General features: G+C 36.4%; 2 protein-coding genes across 3 annotated transcripts; both read left to right on the forward strand.

Annotated features, from left to right (window-relative positions):
* The first annotated feature begins 3855 nt into the window (after window positions 1-3855).
* Window positions 3856-13107, forward strand: LOC104121669 (toMV resistance protein Tm-1(GCR237)). Of its 2 annotated transcripts, none has more exons than XM_009633720.3 (9): window positions 3856-4144; window positions 4836-5489; window positions 6290-6496; window positions 6878-7093; window positions 7187-7406; window positions 8519-8766; window positions 10430-10608; window positions 10698-10951; window positions 12727-13107. In XM_009633720.3, exons 1-9 carry the CDS (start codon window positions 4010-4012, stop codon window positions 12876-12878), a joined length of 2265 nt encoding a protein of 754 aa, XP_009632015.1. In that variant the 5' UTR covers window positions 3856-4009; the 3' UTR covers window positions 12879-13107. The 2 variants fall into 2 exon arrangements, with proteins under 2 accessions (XP_009632015.1, XP_009632016.1); XM_009633721.4 differs by having other exon boundaries at window positions 3915-4144; window positions 4840-5489.
* Window positions 13108-13628: 521 nt separating this feature from the next.
* LOC104121670 (AAA-ATPase At3g50940-like) lies at window positions 13629-15483 on the forward strand. Its single transcript, XM_009633722.4, has 2 exons — window positions 13629-14785; window positions 14873-15483. Exons 1-2 carry the CDS (start codon window positions 13778-13780, stop codon window positions 15347-15349), a joined length of 1485 nt encoding a protein of 494 aa, XP_009632017.1. The 5' UTR covers window positions 13629-13777; the 3' UTR covers window positions 15350-15483.
* The last annotated feature ends 285 nt before the right edge of the window (window positions 15484-15768 follow it).

Here is a 15768-nt window from a genome sequence, read left to right on the forward strand (position 1 = left end):
ATGACATCACCCTTTGTGCTTTACAATCTTCCTCACCAAGCACATATATATCAATAACAAGCAAGGTAGAAAGCATGCTATCAACAAGGAGAGTGATTAAGCAAATATTCCAAATGAACGTAAATCACATCTTTCAAACCAATAACAATTCAACAAACCTTAAGAACCTCATTGTTGACCTATATCAACCAATCTCAAAAAAATGATCTTCAACTCAAGTATAGAATTCAATATCCCAAGAATAATGGTTGTAGCAGTGTATTTATGATTAATTATAGTGATGATCGAATTTAGCATATTAATAGTTTCACAAAAATCCATCAAATTTCAATCAAGTTTTAATAAGCTAAATCATGATTTCTAGCATTTAACTTCATATTCATATTAATCTAGAAGTCGAGTAAAATATAAAGCAAGAAGGTCACATATTCCAACAAGGCACAAATAATTGTATAATCTACCCCCAAGCATGATTAACTCTGGCACATGCATATATGCTCGTAACCTCATATATGCATCACCCCCGCATGCAGCAAATAATATCAATTAGTAAAAAAAATATCCCTCCCCCCACAAAGTTAGGCAAGACACTTACCTCAAACAAGCCAAATCGATACACTAGAAACGTCATCTCGCTCAAATCGACCTCCGAACAGCTCGAAACTAACCAAAAGCAACTCAAAATCATCACATAATGCCATAGGAAGCAAACCCAAACGATAAAGGTCGAATCTTTAATCAAATACTCAAAATCAACCAAAAGGTCAACCGGGGCCTGCACCTCGAAACCCCACAAAACTTAAAAAATTCGACAACCCATTCAATTACGAGTCCAACAATACTAATTTTTACTCAAATTCCAACTCCGAATCAATGTTTAAAACCCAATTATTCACTTTATGAAAGTTTAGACAAAACCCCTAAATTTTTCTTTTAGATTCATCAAATTAAATGCCAAAATCAAATATGGAATCATGTAATATAATCAAATTCGAGTAAAAAAATACTTGCCCCAATCCAAATTGGGAAAATCTAATCTAAAATCGTCCAAATCCGAGCTCCAAAATCATGTAAGAAAAAGTGATTAAATTCCGGAATAAGTAAAATATCGCAGCAATTGTTATAGCTCGAATCAGATCCTAGATGACTCCGAAACTCACATTTGATAAGCCCAACATAATCCTTATGATATTACACCAAAGATAATTTTTTGAATCATCCAATTTGGCCTTAAAATGAGGGAGATATCGTGTTTTGAAGTTTTAAAGGAAGTCTGTAAATTTAAGGGATAAAATGACATTCTCGTAATTAATTTACATCAGAAAATGAGCAACAAAAGGATCTTTGTTTTAGCACCCAAAACTCATTCGGAACCTCACGGACACAAACCATATATGCATTTCAACTATAAAATATGCTACAAACCTGCCTGCATACTCAAAATATCGAAAAGAGGTCATCTTGACCCGATATTGACCATGATCAAACTCCAAATCCTTAACTTAACTAGTTTCTCAACCAATAATGCAAAATATACCCGAGCCCCTCGGGACCCCATCCAATCATACCAACAAGTACAAATATATTATCCAAACTTATCCAAAGCCTCAAAATATCTACGAGAATATCACAACAAAGAATCGAGACTCAAACGGAATAGAATTTCTCTAAAGTTATTAAATCTTCATTCTTTCAAAAGAGTATCTGAATCACTCTTGAACACTTCGGATTACTTTTAATTTTTGCACAGAAGTTCAATTCAACTATATAGACCTATCCAAAGTCTCGGAACACCAATTGGAGTCCAATAACATCAAAGTCAACTCTTGGTCAAACTTATGCACGCTTAAGTTATTCAAATTGCCAACTTTCGACAAATAGTGTCGTATCCTTCTAGGAACCTCCAAAACCGAATCCGAACATACGCACAAGTCCAAAATCATCATACGAATCTATCAGAACTATAAAAACTCGATTCCAAGCCCGTTTACCCAAAAGCCAAACATTGGTCAACTCTTCCAACTTAAAGCTTCCAAATCGAGAGTCATTCTTCCAAATCAATCCCGAATCACTCGAAAATTAAAACCGGCCATACACGTAAGCCATAATACATCATATGAAGATACTCAAAGTCTCAAACCACCGGACGGAACACTAAAGCTCAAAACAACCGATCGAGTCGTTACATTACTAGGCTCTAAATTAATAGTTTGTACATATTCTATGAATTTTTAAAGACAAATATAGAGTTGGGACCAAAACTACTAGTTTCACCGAATCCACGTCTAAAGCTCTAGCTCCGCCCCAGGATGAAACGAGAAAGAAGCTGAGTTTGCTTGCGCTAGTACGTTGAATTATACAACAATTTCAAAACCTATTGTTGTTCTGTTTCATACTTCCACCGTTCAATTTGTTTGAACCTTTTCGGATTGACTTATTTTCGATGTAAACTCGGACATAAATTCTTTAAGTTTTTTGAAATAAATGTTACACATTTAGAAACTACATAATAAGTACTATAAGTTATAATAGTTAACGATTTAAAATATTTTAAAACTATTTGTATAAAATATGATCAAAGAAAATCTTATTTGACTTATCAAATAGTAATATGTTCATTCATTTTTCAACGAAGGGAGTATTAATTTAAGTCTAATTAGTTCTAAAGTAGAAGTAATTCCATTTTAGTCGAGGCAAAATAAAAATAGAGATAACTTTTAGTTCAATACAAATTATTTTGCATATGAGTAGTTCCAAGTGTTTAAAAGTACATAGGAGTGACATAATATTGAGAATCTTTTTAGAGCTTGTAGTTTCATGAGCATTCCAGACGTTATTGATTGCCTGTTTGGCCCAGCTTCTCGAGAGGGGCCAAAAGTATTTTTTTTTTCCTTCCCAAAAGTATTTTTTTTTAACTTGATGTGTTTGACCAAGCTTTTTTAGGAAAAAAAGTACTTTTGGGAAGAAGCAGAAGCAGTTTGACTTTTCTTCTTACCAAAAATACCCTTAACAAAATATAGTATATACCAAAATAACCGTTAAACCTAATACTTAGGATATTAATGTATAAATATTTCTTATTATTTTTAGAATACCTTTCTAATATATAGCGACTTTAGGGGCGAATGCTTTTATATTTATTAAATAAATTTTAATATATTTAACTTATATTAAAAGAATTAAGTACTTTTGAATTTTAAGATTATTTATTTACTTATAATATTAATTATTAAGTAAATCTACTCATGTCATTATTCGTAATTTGATACTTAAAAGCACTCTCTGAAAAGCTTGGCCAAACACAAATTATTGCTCAAAAGTACTTTTCAGAGTAATTAACCAAATACAAATTGCTTCTCTCCAAAAATACTATTTTTCAAAAATACTTTTCAAAATAAGCTGATTTCTCCGGCTTAGGCTATAAGTCAAGCTTGAGTCAATTTAAACATCTGGTGCTTGACCATGATTTCACGGGCAAATATCGAAGTCATTATTTGCGAAGTTGGAATTTGATTATAAAATTTTAGGTTTTAAGTGAATACTTAAGTAATAGTTTGAAAATATACTTGAAGTGAAGTATTTCGAATCTTCAATATTTATGCACGGATTTTTTATTTTTCACAAACTTTTTTCCACGTAAAGTAAATGTTCAAACACAAAACTTTCACAATTTTTGTTTAATCTCAACTTAAAAAAGTTTTTTCTTCTTCTTCAAATTCAACTCAAATATTGCTCAAACGTTATACTCCCATTTGTTTGGTCTTAATTGTTATTTTAAGAACAATATGGGTACAAAAATTGATATTCAAAAGATTGTGTTTCTTGCTTTGAATTTCCAAATTTACCCCTCAACAACAACACTCGGCACTCCCAGCTGCTGCTAGATGATCTTTCATCATCGGAAGTTAACTCCCGAATCTGCTCTTTCACCATACTCAGAGAGATAATTACTGAAATTGACGTCAAAATCTCAATTTTTAACTCGAAATATAGCAATTGGTTGAAGAAAATGGTAACTACAGATAGAAATTCTCTACAAGTTTACTGTATTGGAACAGCTGATACTAAACTCGACGAGCTCCGTTTCCTTGCCGAATCAGTTCGATCCAGTCTTAAATGTTTCTCCTCTAACTCTTCTTTCAAGGTTTGTTACATCGATCGTTCTTTCAATACTGTTTGCTAGTAAACTTTTGTCATGTAATTGAATTCGTCATTTCGTATCTGCTACTAAATGATTAAGCGTATGTGATAAATGACATATTTAAGGTCTTTAGTTGTTGCCGCATTGTGATTAAGGGAAGGATTCAAGTTAGAGTTTAAGTTGTGTCGGTGTAAAAAAATATTTACACAAGCAGTCATTTATTAGGTAAACTGTAGCTAAATCTCTTGATAAGTATTAATTGATAATCTGTTAATAATGGTAACTAACTTGCTATCACACGTTGATATTCATCGATAGTGTAGTGCATATAATCTGAATTCTTCAAGTTATATATGCTAATGAGTGTCCTTATCAAAAAAATATATACTGATGAGTGTGAAAATAATTTCTACATTTGTCAGTGTAGTTTAACCTGTTTTAGCACAATAATTATCTTTTCTTAAGTTACCAATCCACACTTACTATAGACAGTTACATGTCCTTCGCTTTTAAGAACTTGATCGTGCAAAATTTACACTTTTAGTATATAAAATTAAACCCTTATAGTTCATAAAAGTAACCTAAAAACTGTGATATGAAAAAGTATGCATTGGGTTATTTTGATTAGTGGAATATTTGTTGTCCCACATTTTGACTTCCCTTGACCAAAATTAACCTTATGCTTACTGTATAGGTAGGCGTGACAGTTGTTGATGTCTCAACCAGTCCGAAGGAGACGGATAGTTGTGCTGATTTTGATTTTGTACCAAGGAAGGATGTGCTGTCATGCTATGCGCCAGGCGGAGAATCTGTGGTCCAGCTTCCAGATGATAGAGGCCAAGCTATTGCAATCATGACTAAAGCTCTTGAAAGTTTCCTAAGGAAAGCTCATAATGACCACATTCTTGCTGGAGTTATTGGCCTTGGGGGTAGTGGAGGAACATCTTTACTGTCATCTGCCTTCCGATCGATTCCCATTGGGATCCCAAAAGTTATAATATCGACGGTTGCTAGTGGTCAAACTGAATCTTATATTGGAACTTCAGATTTGGTATTGTTTCCTTCTGTTGTAGATATTTGTGGGATTAACAATGTTAGTAAGGTTGTTCTATCTAATGCGGGTGCAGCATTTGCTGGAATGGTGATTGGAAGTCTTGAAAGATCAAAAGAGTATAGCATCAGTAATGAAAAGTTTACAGTTGGTGTAACTATGTTTGGGCTTACAACTCCTTGTGTTAATGCTGTCAAAGAAAGATTAGTCAAAGAAGGATATGAGACTTTGGTTTTCCATGCCACCGGTGTCGGGGGCAGGGCCATGGAGGATCTTGTTAGAGGAGGTTTTATACAGGTAATCCTGTTTCTCTATCACTGCTAATGGTTTCAGTGGTATATAAGTAGGGAAGGGTATTGATATTTCCCATTTTCCCTTATAATGAACTCTTAAATCCTAAAATTGAAACTTATACGGACAAATAAATCTCTTTTTCCCTAACAATCTTAAAAAGTACTAAATTCTATTAATATCATATAATATTTTGTTTCAAACCCCTATTCTACTATTGGACCATTGAACATCTTATAATGAATAAATACCATCTGATTTAATCATAATAAAAATATATCTATTTAAGTAAGAGCAATGATGATACTAATGGTAACAATGGTGAGAAGCTAGGCAATTTTGGTTATTCATTGTCTTGTGTGGTCATGTATTTCTTTGAATGGTTTACAATTTATTCAATGGGTCATACATCTTATTCAAAATCAACTGAGTAAGAGTGCAATTTAAATATATTATAATGCTATTAGCAATTAGGAACTATAAGGAAATAGTATGAGAAGTAGGATTTATTGGTCTCTAAACTTTTACTAGGATTACAGTCAGTCACGAAGGAAAATATCACTCATTTGCCTTGTGCATTGGCTTGGATAATATAAAAGTGCGGCTTCATTAGTTCATTGCAATTGATCATTTCAAACTACGGGTAGAACCAGGGTAATTCATTTCAAAGAAGGTAGAGACTTGCAGTTTGTTCGGAAATGGCTTGTCAAACATGTTATTGATGTCTCTGCAAAAAATTACTAAAGTACTATATCATCTCTTTTTGGAACATGATTAATATCCATCTGTTGTTTATCTTATTTTAGGGTGTATTGGATATTACAACAACTGAGGTTGCAGATTACATAGTTGGAGGTGTTATGCCATGTGATAGTTCCCGATTTGATGCAATAATAGAGAAGAAGATTCCTTTGGTTCTGAGTGTGGGAGCTTTGGATATGGTGAATTTTGGTCCTAAAACTACCATACCTCCCGGCTTTCAGCAAAGGAAGATTCATGAACATAATGAGCAGGTGATTCATCTTTCGTTTGCTCATTGTTTGTCTGTAAAAGAATTCCTTAAGATATTGAGCAGTAGCATTATCTAAAAATTTAATGTTGGAATACCCAGCATTCACAGTTTGACAATTATGCGTTGTGCAACAAAGTAGTGTTGTTTGATATCATCTTGCACAACTTAGAACAAGTAGGCAGCTAAACATTCTAAAAGTATCTCAGGACGTCATGCTTTTGTTGCCATCAAGAGATATTTGCCATACTTTTGAAAATTTATTGCATTGTGTCTGGACTCTGGACTGCACAATTAATGATATGGGTTTAAATCTGATAAACTATCAAATAAATATTTGAGGTGTGCCGTTTGAAAAAACTTTAACAGAATGCTTATTTTTCAGGTTTCCCTAATGCGTACTACGGTAGGTGAAAATAAGAAATTTGCTGCATTTATAGCAGAAAAGTTGAGCAAGGCATCATCAAGTGTATGTGTTTGCTTGCCAGAGAAAGGTGTCTCTGCATTGGATGCACCAGGGAAAGCCTTTCATAATCCCGAGGCAACTAGTTGTCTTACGCGTGAGCTACAGATGCTTCTTAAAAATAGTGAACACTGTCAGGTACCACAATTATTTATAAGGAAGAGGATTCTTATGATGTTACATTCCACTGCTAAACTCAACTCTTTCATTGAAATATTTGTTCATTGATAGGTTAAGGTCTTTCCTTACCATATCAATGAGGTGGAGTTTGCAAATGCTTTAGTTGATTCGTTCTTGGAAATCTCTTCAAAATCTAGACATGTTGAATATCAGCCAGCCGAGTCTGAATCTATCCAAGACATTCAGAAAGAAAATGCTGTTCTTCAGAAATATTCCCCGCAAAACGGAAAAGCGTTGTCTCGCCTGAACGACTTTCCAAATGCAAAACCAGGTGATGATTCATCCTAAATATCAAGGCTAATAGTTTCCATCAGTGTCATGGCAAATAGAGCTGCTTGAAAATTACTGAACAGCTTCCACTAAATGATTACTGCAAGTGAATCCAGGTTTCTTTCTATTAATTTATTTGTCAGTTCCTACAGAAGTGTTGGGTTGTTCGCATTATTTTCTAGGATTAAGAAAAAGACTTTTCGTCTTGTCTTTGCCAAAGCTCATGCACTTCTATCCTCGACCCGATTTTAGATTTAAGATGATAAGTGGAATAACTTGGCATTTATGTCAACCTTAGCTTGCCACAGAAACCAATAAAGTTAAAGATGGCTACAGAGTATGCTTTATACTTTTGTTAGCCTGAAATATGATTGATCTTTATCTCAAGAATTATTTGCTTACTTTTGAAGAGTCCACATCGGTTGGTGAAGGGATGGGTGGTCTCTTTATATGGTTTGGGCAATCCTCGCCTCTTGAGCTAGCTTTTGTGGTTGAGTTAGGCCAAAGGTCCATTTTCTTATCATGGTATTGGTAGCAAAGCAAGACTGATTCCACTTCTTGGTTTCCTGATATTGGATCCCAATAGTATATCGTCCACGCACCAGATATCCAGTCATGGGCGTGTGAGGGGGTATAGAAGCATCCCACATCGGTTGGTGAAGGGATGGATAGTCTCTTTATATCGACTGGGCAATCCTCACCTCTTGAGCTAGCTTTTGGGGTTTAGTTTGGCCCAAGTTCCATTTTCTTTATCACCTACCATAGGTTACTGGTTATGGGCTAGCTTGAAATTCCATATAATGGATTCTTTTCCTTTCTTGTCATCATCTATGTTGCTCGAACTCTTCGAAAATGTTGCCAGATGCATGTCAGATCCTCCAAAAGTAATGTATTTTTTGGAGGATCCGGCACGGGTGTGGCATCATCTTGGAGAGTCCGCGCAACATAGGCCATCATAATCATCTCTCTACTACTATTATGTGAATGTCTTTGAAATGGAATTTGCTGGCTCATCAACGGGGAAATGAATCTCACAGCTCTGAGTCAATTCTTTTTCTTTTCTTCTTTTAATTTGGATGAAGATTTGATGAAAGCCTAATCTTCCTTGAGCAGAAACCTTGCAGAAAAGAATTGTGGTACTGCAGAAATTGAAAGATCAAATAAGTAAGGGCAAGCCCATTATTGGGGCTGGTGCGGGTACAGGTATTTCTGCGAAGTTTGAGGAAGTTGGTGGTGTCGATTTGATTGTCTTGTACAACTCAGGGCGTTTTAGGATGGCAGGAAGGGGATCCTTAGCTGGTCTATTGCCTTTTGCTGATGCAAATGCCATTGTACTTGAGATGGCCAACGAAGTATTGCCTGTAAGTCCTAATTATTGTCTACTTCTTTAGTTCTTCTGAAAACCTTTAGGCTTTTAGGCTCAGCTTCATCAATCTTCTACTGTTTGATATTAGCTCAGGTTGGATTTGAACACGAATTTACTGTTCAAGTTAAATACAACCTGCTGTCTAGCAAGTTCATGTTCGATTCAAAGGCTTAACAAATTGATAAACCCTTCACGTGACTCAACATGAGCGAAGCACCAACTACGAGCAGTTGATTTTAATGGAAAAGGAAACTTTGAGTGAAGACTGAAGATCACTGTACCAAGACAGCTCTGCTCTCAACGCAGTCTAAAAAATTAACTTCCAGTTGACATCCATAATCAGACACATTAAAGCTGATCCATGTCATATCTATGTTTCTTGTTAGTGTTTCCTCAAAAGATGCTCTCAGGAAATCCCTGCCAAATTTGCAGTAAGCTTGGACACATCATTCTGGTGGTTGGTTAGCGACGAAAAAGAATGTAGATAGAATTGGTTCTAACTTCAATTCAATTTGGGCTTTCAACAGTTTCTGTATTGTCAGTTTCAGTCCGACCTTAGTCTTAATCCAATTACATAGTTGGACCTCTAACACTTACTGAATTAAATCAAAAGCTATGTAGTTGAGATGTCCACTTACAACAACAACAACAACAACCACCCAGTGAAATCCCACTAGTGGGGTCTGGGGAGGGTAGTGTGTACGCAGACCTTACCCCTACCCCGAAGAGGTAGAGAGGCTGTTTCCGAAAGACCCTCGACTCAAGAGGACAAAAAGACAAAATAAGACAATATCAGTATCACCACAGAAATCATAGGAAAAATAGGAACAACATGAAATCCAGAAGAAAGATGCAAAGCAAAAACGAAAAAAAGCAAAAACAAAAACGATAGCTAGTAAATAGGTCCGACACTGAAACGCAAAATAGTAAGACACGACATTGCCACTAGCTAACTTAGACAAAAACCCTACCAGACTAGTCTCACAACGGTACGAAATAAGACGAGACTCAACTACTTCCTAACCTACAACCCTAATACTCGACCTCCACATCTTCCTATCAAGTGCCATGTCCTCGGAAATCTGAAGTTTCGCCATGTCCTGCCTGATCACCTCTCCCCAATACTTCTTCGGCCGCCCTCTACCTCTTCTCGTGCCCTCCATAACCAGCCGCTCACACCTCCTTACCGGGGCATCTGGGCTCCTCCTCTGTACATGCCCGAACCATCTGAGCCTCGCTTCCCGCATCTTTTCATCAATGGGAGCCACGCGCACCTTCTCCCGAATATCAACATTCCTGATCTTATCCATCCTAGTGGAATATCAGAGGTTTACCTTTGTTCTGTAGAAGAATGACTAACCCTACAGAACCACTTTTCTGGCTGGGTATCTATTAATTGTGACCTTTACTTGCTGCATTTCTCATAGGACAAAAAAACCCTCACCAGTCCAGGCATGGAACTGAATTTTTTTTATCATTCTTTATAATTGCAAAGGTGGATTACAACAGATAACATAATTGTTCATCATGTATATATATATATCTTTTCTTATTATTTTTCTTGCAAATAATAACCATGATTGAGGTTTCTTTCTCCTTCCTCAGATATATACCTTCCAGAATGGTGGCTTAGTTTTTATCAATGTTGAAATCTTCAGGTGGTTAAGGAAGTGCCAGTTCTGGCTGGAGTTTGTGCTACCGATCCTTTCCGCAGGATGGATAACTTCCTGAAGCAGTTGGAATCTGTTGGGTTCTGTGGGGTGCAAAACTTTCCAACTGTTGGTCTATTTGACGGTAACTTTAGACAAAATTTGGAAGAGACTGGAATGGGTTATGGGTATGTCTCGGAAGATATGTTTTTGTCAGACTTAGCTTATGCCCTTCCTTCATATTGTAACAATATCATGATACCTTACATTTAATCAGCTTGGAGGTTGAGATGATTGCAACAGCTCACAGGATGGGCCTTTTGACGACCCCATATGCTTTCTGCCCAGATGAAGCCATTGCTATGGCAGAAGCTGGTGCTGACATCATAGTGGCCCATATGGGGCTCACAACATCTGGTTCAATTGGTGCAAAAACAGCTGTCTCATTGGAGGAAAGTGTAACCTGTGTCCAAGCTATTGCAGATGCTACTCATAGGAAAAATCCTGATGCTATTGTGCTCTGCCATGGAGGTAAATCCAGGAACCCTAAAGTAAGAAAAAAATTCAAAGGCAAAAAACAAAACGAAATGGCTGGATCAATTCTGTGTCATGTCATGTAGCAAAATCCCTGCTAAATTCCAGGTTCAGCTAAAATAATTTGACAATCAAGTATTACTCTGATGGTGTATCAGATGGATTCACTGGCTTCATTTATTTTGAAGTCATTTTGTCTTAATTCCTTGGCGTGTAAAGAATAAGTTAGATAGATAACTGAAAACTTAAGCACATGTGGGAGCAGCTTCTCATAGCACTTGTGAGGATTATCATACAATATCGTTATGTACAATGTCCTTATCCCCATGGTTACAGGTACCAATCCTAAGGTAGTTGCCTAATTTATATTGCACCAATTAATTAGTGCACTAACTACAAATTATACATGTTTATATGAACCTGGAGATTCTAATGAAAGAAACATTTTGTCAAGTGGTGAGGATTGGTAATCTACTGTCTTTATTAAATGATCCATGTGGATGTTGTAGTCCACATAGCTTTAGCATTGATTCCCTGCGGTTTTTCCTCTGTCATGAATCATAACCAGGAAAACAAATGCTGGTTGAAACTTTTTGGATTTGAAGCTGCATTTTTATGGTGTATTTCCCTAAAAATTCAGTCCTAAAATATTTACTATGCACATATTTCTGTCTATCTTCGATGATGTTTGTGCTAGTAGACATTTTTTGTTGTTGGAGGTATACTTGAGGTTAAATTTTGGTACTTCTTTACATTTGTGTTTTTCTAAGTCCTAAAATTTACATTCAATTTTTTTGTGGAACGAGGAGGGGTGTGTGTTTTTATCTGCTTTCTTGTAACTTCCAGAAAATTGTATGATTGTCATATTTGTGTTCTTTAGTTTGTACCTTTGTGAGGCTAGTCTAGTAGGGTTTTGTCTAAGACAGCTAGTGGCAATGTTGTGTCTTACTACTCTTTCGTTTTCATAGTGCCGGGCCTATTTACTGGCTAGCGCTTTTGCTTTGCATCTATTTTCTTGTTTTCATGATGTTATTTTTTCTTATGGTATCTGTTGGTGATACTGATATTGTCTCCTTTTGCCTTCTTGAGCCGAAGGTCTTTCGGAAACAATCTCTCTACCCCTCGGGGTAGGGGTAAGGTCTGCGTACACACTACCCTCCCCAGACTCCACTAGTGAGATTTTACTGGGTCGTTGTTGTTGTTGTTGTTTCTCATATTTGTGTTGTCTTCCTTATAAGCCAAAGGAAATATTGCCTTTTGATGGATGACAATAGATACTTATGATTTAATTTTCACTGCGGATGAAGTCCAACCCTAATCCAGGCAATGGATAAGGCTGCTCTCTTTTCTCTGTCTTTTTTTCCCTTATCATTCTTCAAAGGCTTGGTATATATTATAGTAGAATATCCTTAGCATTTCTTTTCTAACATAAAGTATTTGCTAGTTACTAGACTAGGACTATTACTATCGTTTTGTAATTCCAGCATTTTACTTGACATCTTAATGCTGTTCAAAAGAAATAATGGTGTTATTTCTCCAGGCAATCCGGGAGGTCTAATTTGGTACAGAATTCTAAGCTGTCAAACAAATACTAGTAGTTGTCAAATTTTACAATTATCTGGGGTTCTGGGTAGGATTAACATCGTTGGAAGTAGATTTTATGTTTGACAAGTTTTTGTATCATCAGTTCTTGAGTCTTTATTACAATGGCACGCTCTTTTCTTCTCCTGATTTATTTAGTTGCTACTGAAGAATCTTTCCGTTACTTACAGGCCCTATATCTGGCCCTAAGGAAGCAGCATATGTACTGAAGAGAACCAAAGGAGTTCATGGATTTTATGGCGCTTCAAGCATGGAGAGACTACCAGTTGAGCAAGCTATAACTGCTACCATCCAGCAGTACAAATCCATTTCGATGGAGTGAGATGCAATGAGTGTAGGTGCTTTATAAAGTCGAGACCAATATGTATGATCTTCACCTCTTTCTTATATATTAGTCTTGGTCCTCTAAGCTCTTGAATGTTCAAAGAATTTTGTAGCTTGAGCCTGAGATTTATGACGCAAATCACATGCAATATTTCTTTTTTTGTCTAAGATGTTGAGTTTTAATAATTATTATCCCAATTTCAATAATAATTTATACTTAAGTCTCAGTTTGTTTTCATGGTGGATAGAAATTCTCCTAGATGTTGCAACAGATCTTGTTCTGCATGCAGTGGTCAACTCTACCTTTGCGACCAGATAAAATCTGGTACCTGATGGTGCCTGGATTTGATAGAAGGCAGTCAGTTTCTCGTTATCGGTAATATAATATTTAAGTCAAGTTTAGCATCTTAAATTCCATACCGTGTATGAAATATGACAGATGGAGGACTACTTCTACCCAAGGCAACTGTCATGTTTTCTTACGATGACTTTTTCCGCGGAAGTTATGTCTATAATCGTTGATTTGAGTTGGAATGGAAACTTTCCCCATTAAACAAGTTGCAAGGAAGCTAGACGTGCTGATGTGAGTGGCTGGATAAGTAGAATCTTCAAAATCTACGCAGTCTAAACTGACTCTTGACTCCTCTGCATTTTCTTAAACAAATTTCTGGTTCCAAAAGTCTTTCCACACGTTGTTTTTCTTTATTATAAATTTAGCACTTTCCCTTTAGCCATTGCTTGCATTCTAGTATCCAATCAAACCGGCTCGCATTCCGTCCCTTTCAGAGAAGTCAGAAATTGGTGTTCTATTTTTCTGATACCCTTGGCTATCTAAACAACTGCCAATAGCAAAATCTTGAATGCCCACCACAAAGCGACGAGTCCCTCTTAAGGAACATGTCTTCTACTGCAGAATCGAAAATGGTACTGACCAAGACCGTTTTATCCACAGTAGGCTCTGTTGCTGCAACAGCTATGGTGGTTCGAACAGTAGTCAATGAATTCCTTCCCTCAGAATTGCATGAATATTTCTTCTTTGGCCTCAAAAACATCTTCAGCAGGTTCTCAAATCAGCTAACAATGGTAATAGATGAATTTGATGGCTTGGTCAACAATGACATCTATGAAGCAGCTGAAATGTACTTGGGAAACAAGCTGTCACCCAACACCCGTCGAGTCAAAATCAGCAAGCCTGAGAAGGAGAAACATATCAACATAACCATGGAACGCGATGAGGAGGTGACAGATGTTTATAGTGGGCAGAAATTCAAGTGGGTTTGGCTATGCAGACGAGTAGAGTCTAGAGACTTTTATAATCCCAGAGACCTGAATTCCACTCAAAGATCTGAGGTGAGAACCTTTGAGCTCACGTTTCACAAGAAAAACAAGGACCTTGTTCTTAATTCTTACTTGCCTTATATTATGAGAGAAGCAAAGCTGCAGAAACTTAAGAGCAGGGCAATCAAGATTCACACAGTGGATCATGAAAATATGTATGACTCGCAGTCGATGAATCTTGATCATCCGGCAACCTTTGAGACTCTAGCAATGGACTCAGAACTGAAAGACAAAATTTTGAAGGATTTAGACAGATTTGTGAAGAGAAAAGATTATTATAGGAAAGTGGGGAAGGCGTGGAAAAGAGGGTACTTGCTGTATGGCCCTCCAGGGACTGGAAAATCCAGTTTGATCGCCGCCATGGCTAATTATTTGAACTTTGATATATATGATCTGGAGTTGACTGAGCTGATGAGGAACTCTGATTTAAGGCGGTTGCTTGTGGCCACGGCTAACAAGTCCATCTTGGTGGTGGAGGACATTGACTGTACCATTGATTTGCAAAATAATTTGGCTAATCGAGCAAATGATTCTCCTTCAAACGGTGCTAATCAGCAAGAAAGCAAGGTAAGTCTCTTTGATATTAGCTTGTATTTTCTTGTCTTACTTTAAAAGTGTTCCTTGCAAATGCTAATATTTTCTTGTTCATTGCAGGTGACATTATCTGGTTTGTTGAATTTTATTGATGGATTATGGTCGAGCTGTGGTGATGAAAGAATCATAATTTTCACAACAAATCACATAGAAAAGTTGGATCCAGCATTGTTAAGGCCTGGTAGAATGGACATGCACATTCATATGTCATATTGCACCCCCTGTGGCTTCAGGCTTCTTGCTGCTAATTACCTGGGAACTAAAGAGCACATATTGTTCAAACAAATTGAGGAACTGATAGAAACTGCGATGGTGACACCGGCCGAAGTGGCGGAGCAACTATTGAAGGAAGATGAGATTGAGATTTCACTTAATGGTTTAATTAACTTTCTTCACGTAAAGATTAAAGAAAAGGAAGATGCCAAGTTTAAGAAAGTAGAGGCAGCACAAGTTGAGACGAATGAGAAGAAGGAAAGTGATGAAAAAGAAACTGAAGAAAACTTTGAAGAAAAAAGATTACCAAACGAGGAAAGTTAAAAAGCCAAAAAGAGAGTTTGCTGAACCTAACATGGCATTGGTATAGGGAAAAGGTCAAAATTTGTGTATTCACCGAAATTGCTCAATTTCACCCAAACCTACACTTTTGCAAATTTTTTTTGCACATTCTCATATTTGTTCATTTCTCAAAAATATCGACTGTACATATACATACATGCTCATATCTAAATAATTCAACATATTTTGTTACCAGACACAAGCAAACACATATACTAAAGGGGCCGGATAGAGTTCAATTTTGGGAAAATGACATTGTATAGCCGTTCTGAAAATAATAGCCGAAAAATGTATATTTTTTTTTTGTATATTTGTACATTTCTATTTATTATATACAAAAAATATACAAATTTTATGGACTTTTGTGGCTACCGAATATAAATAGTTTCGGCCGCAGGTTA

This window comes from Nicotiana tomentosiformis, chromosome 2, assembly GCF_000390325.3.
Source record: "Nicotiana tomentosiformis chromosome 2, ASM39032v3, whole genome shotgun sequence".
Taxonomy (NCBI): Eukaryota; Viridiplantae; Streptophyta; class Magnoliopsida; order Solanales; family Solanaceae; genus Nicotiana; species Nicotiana tomentosiformis.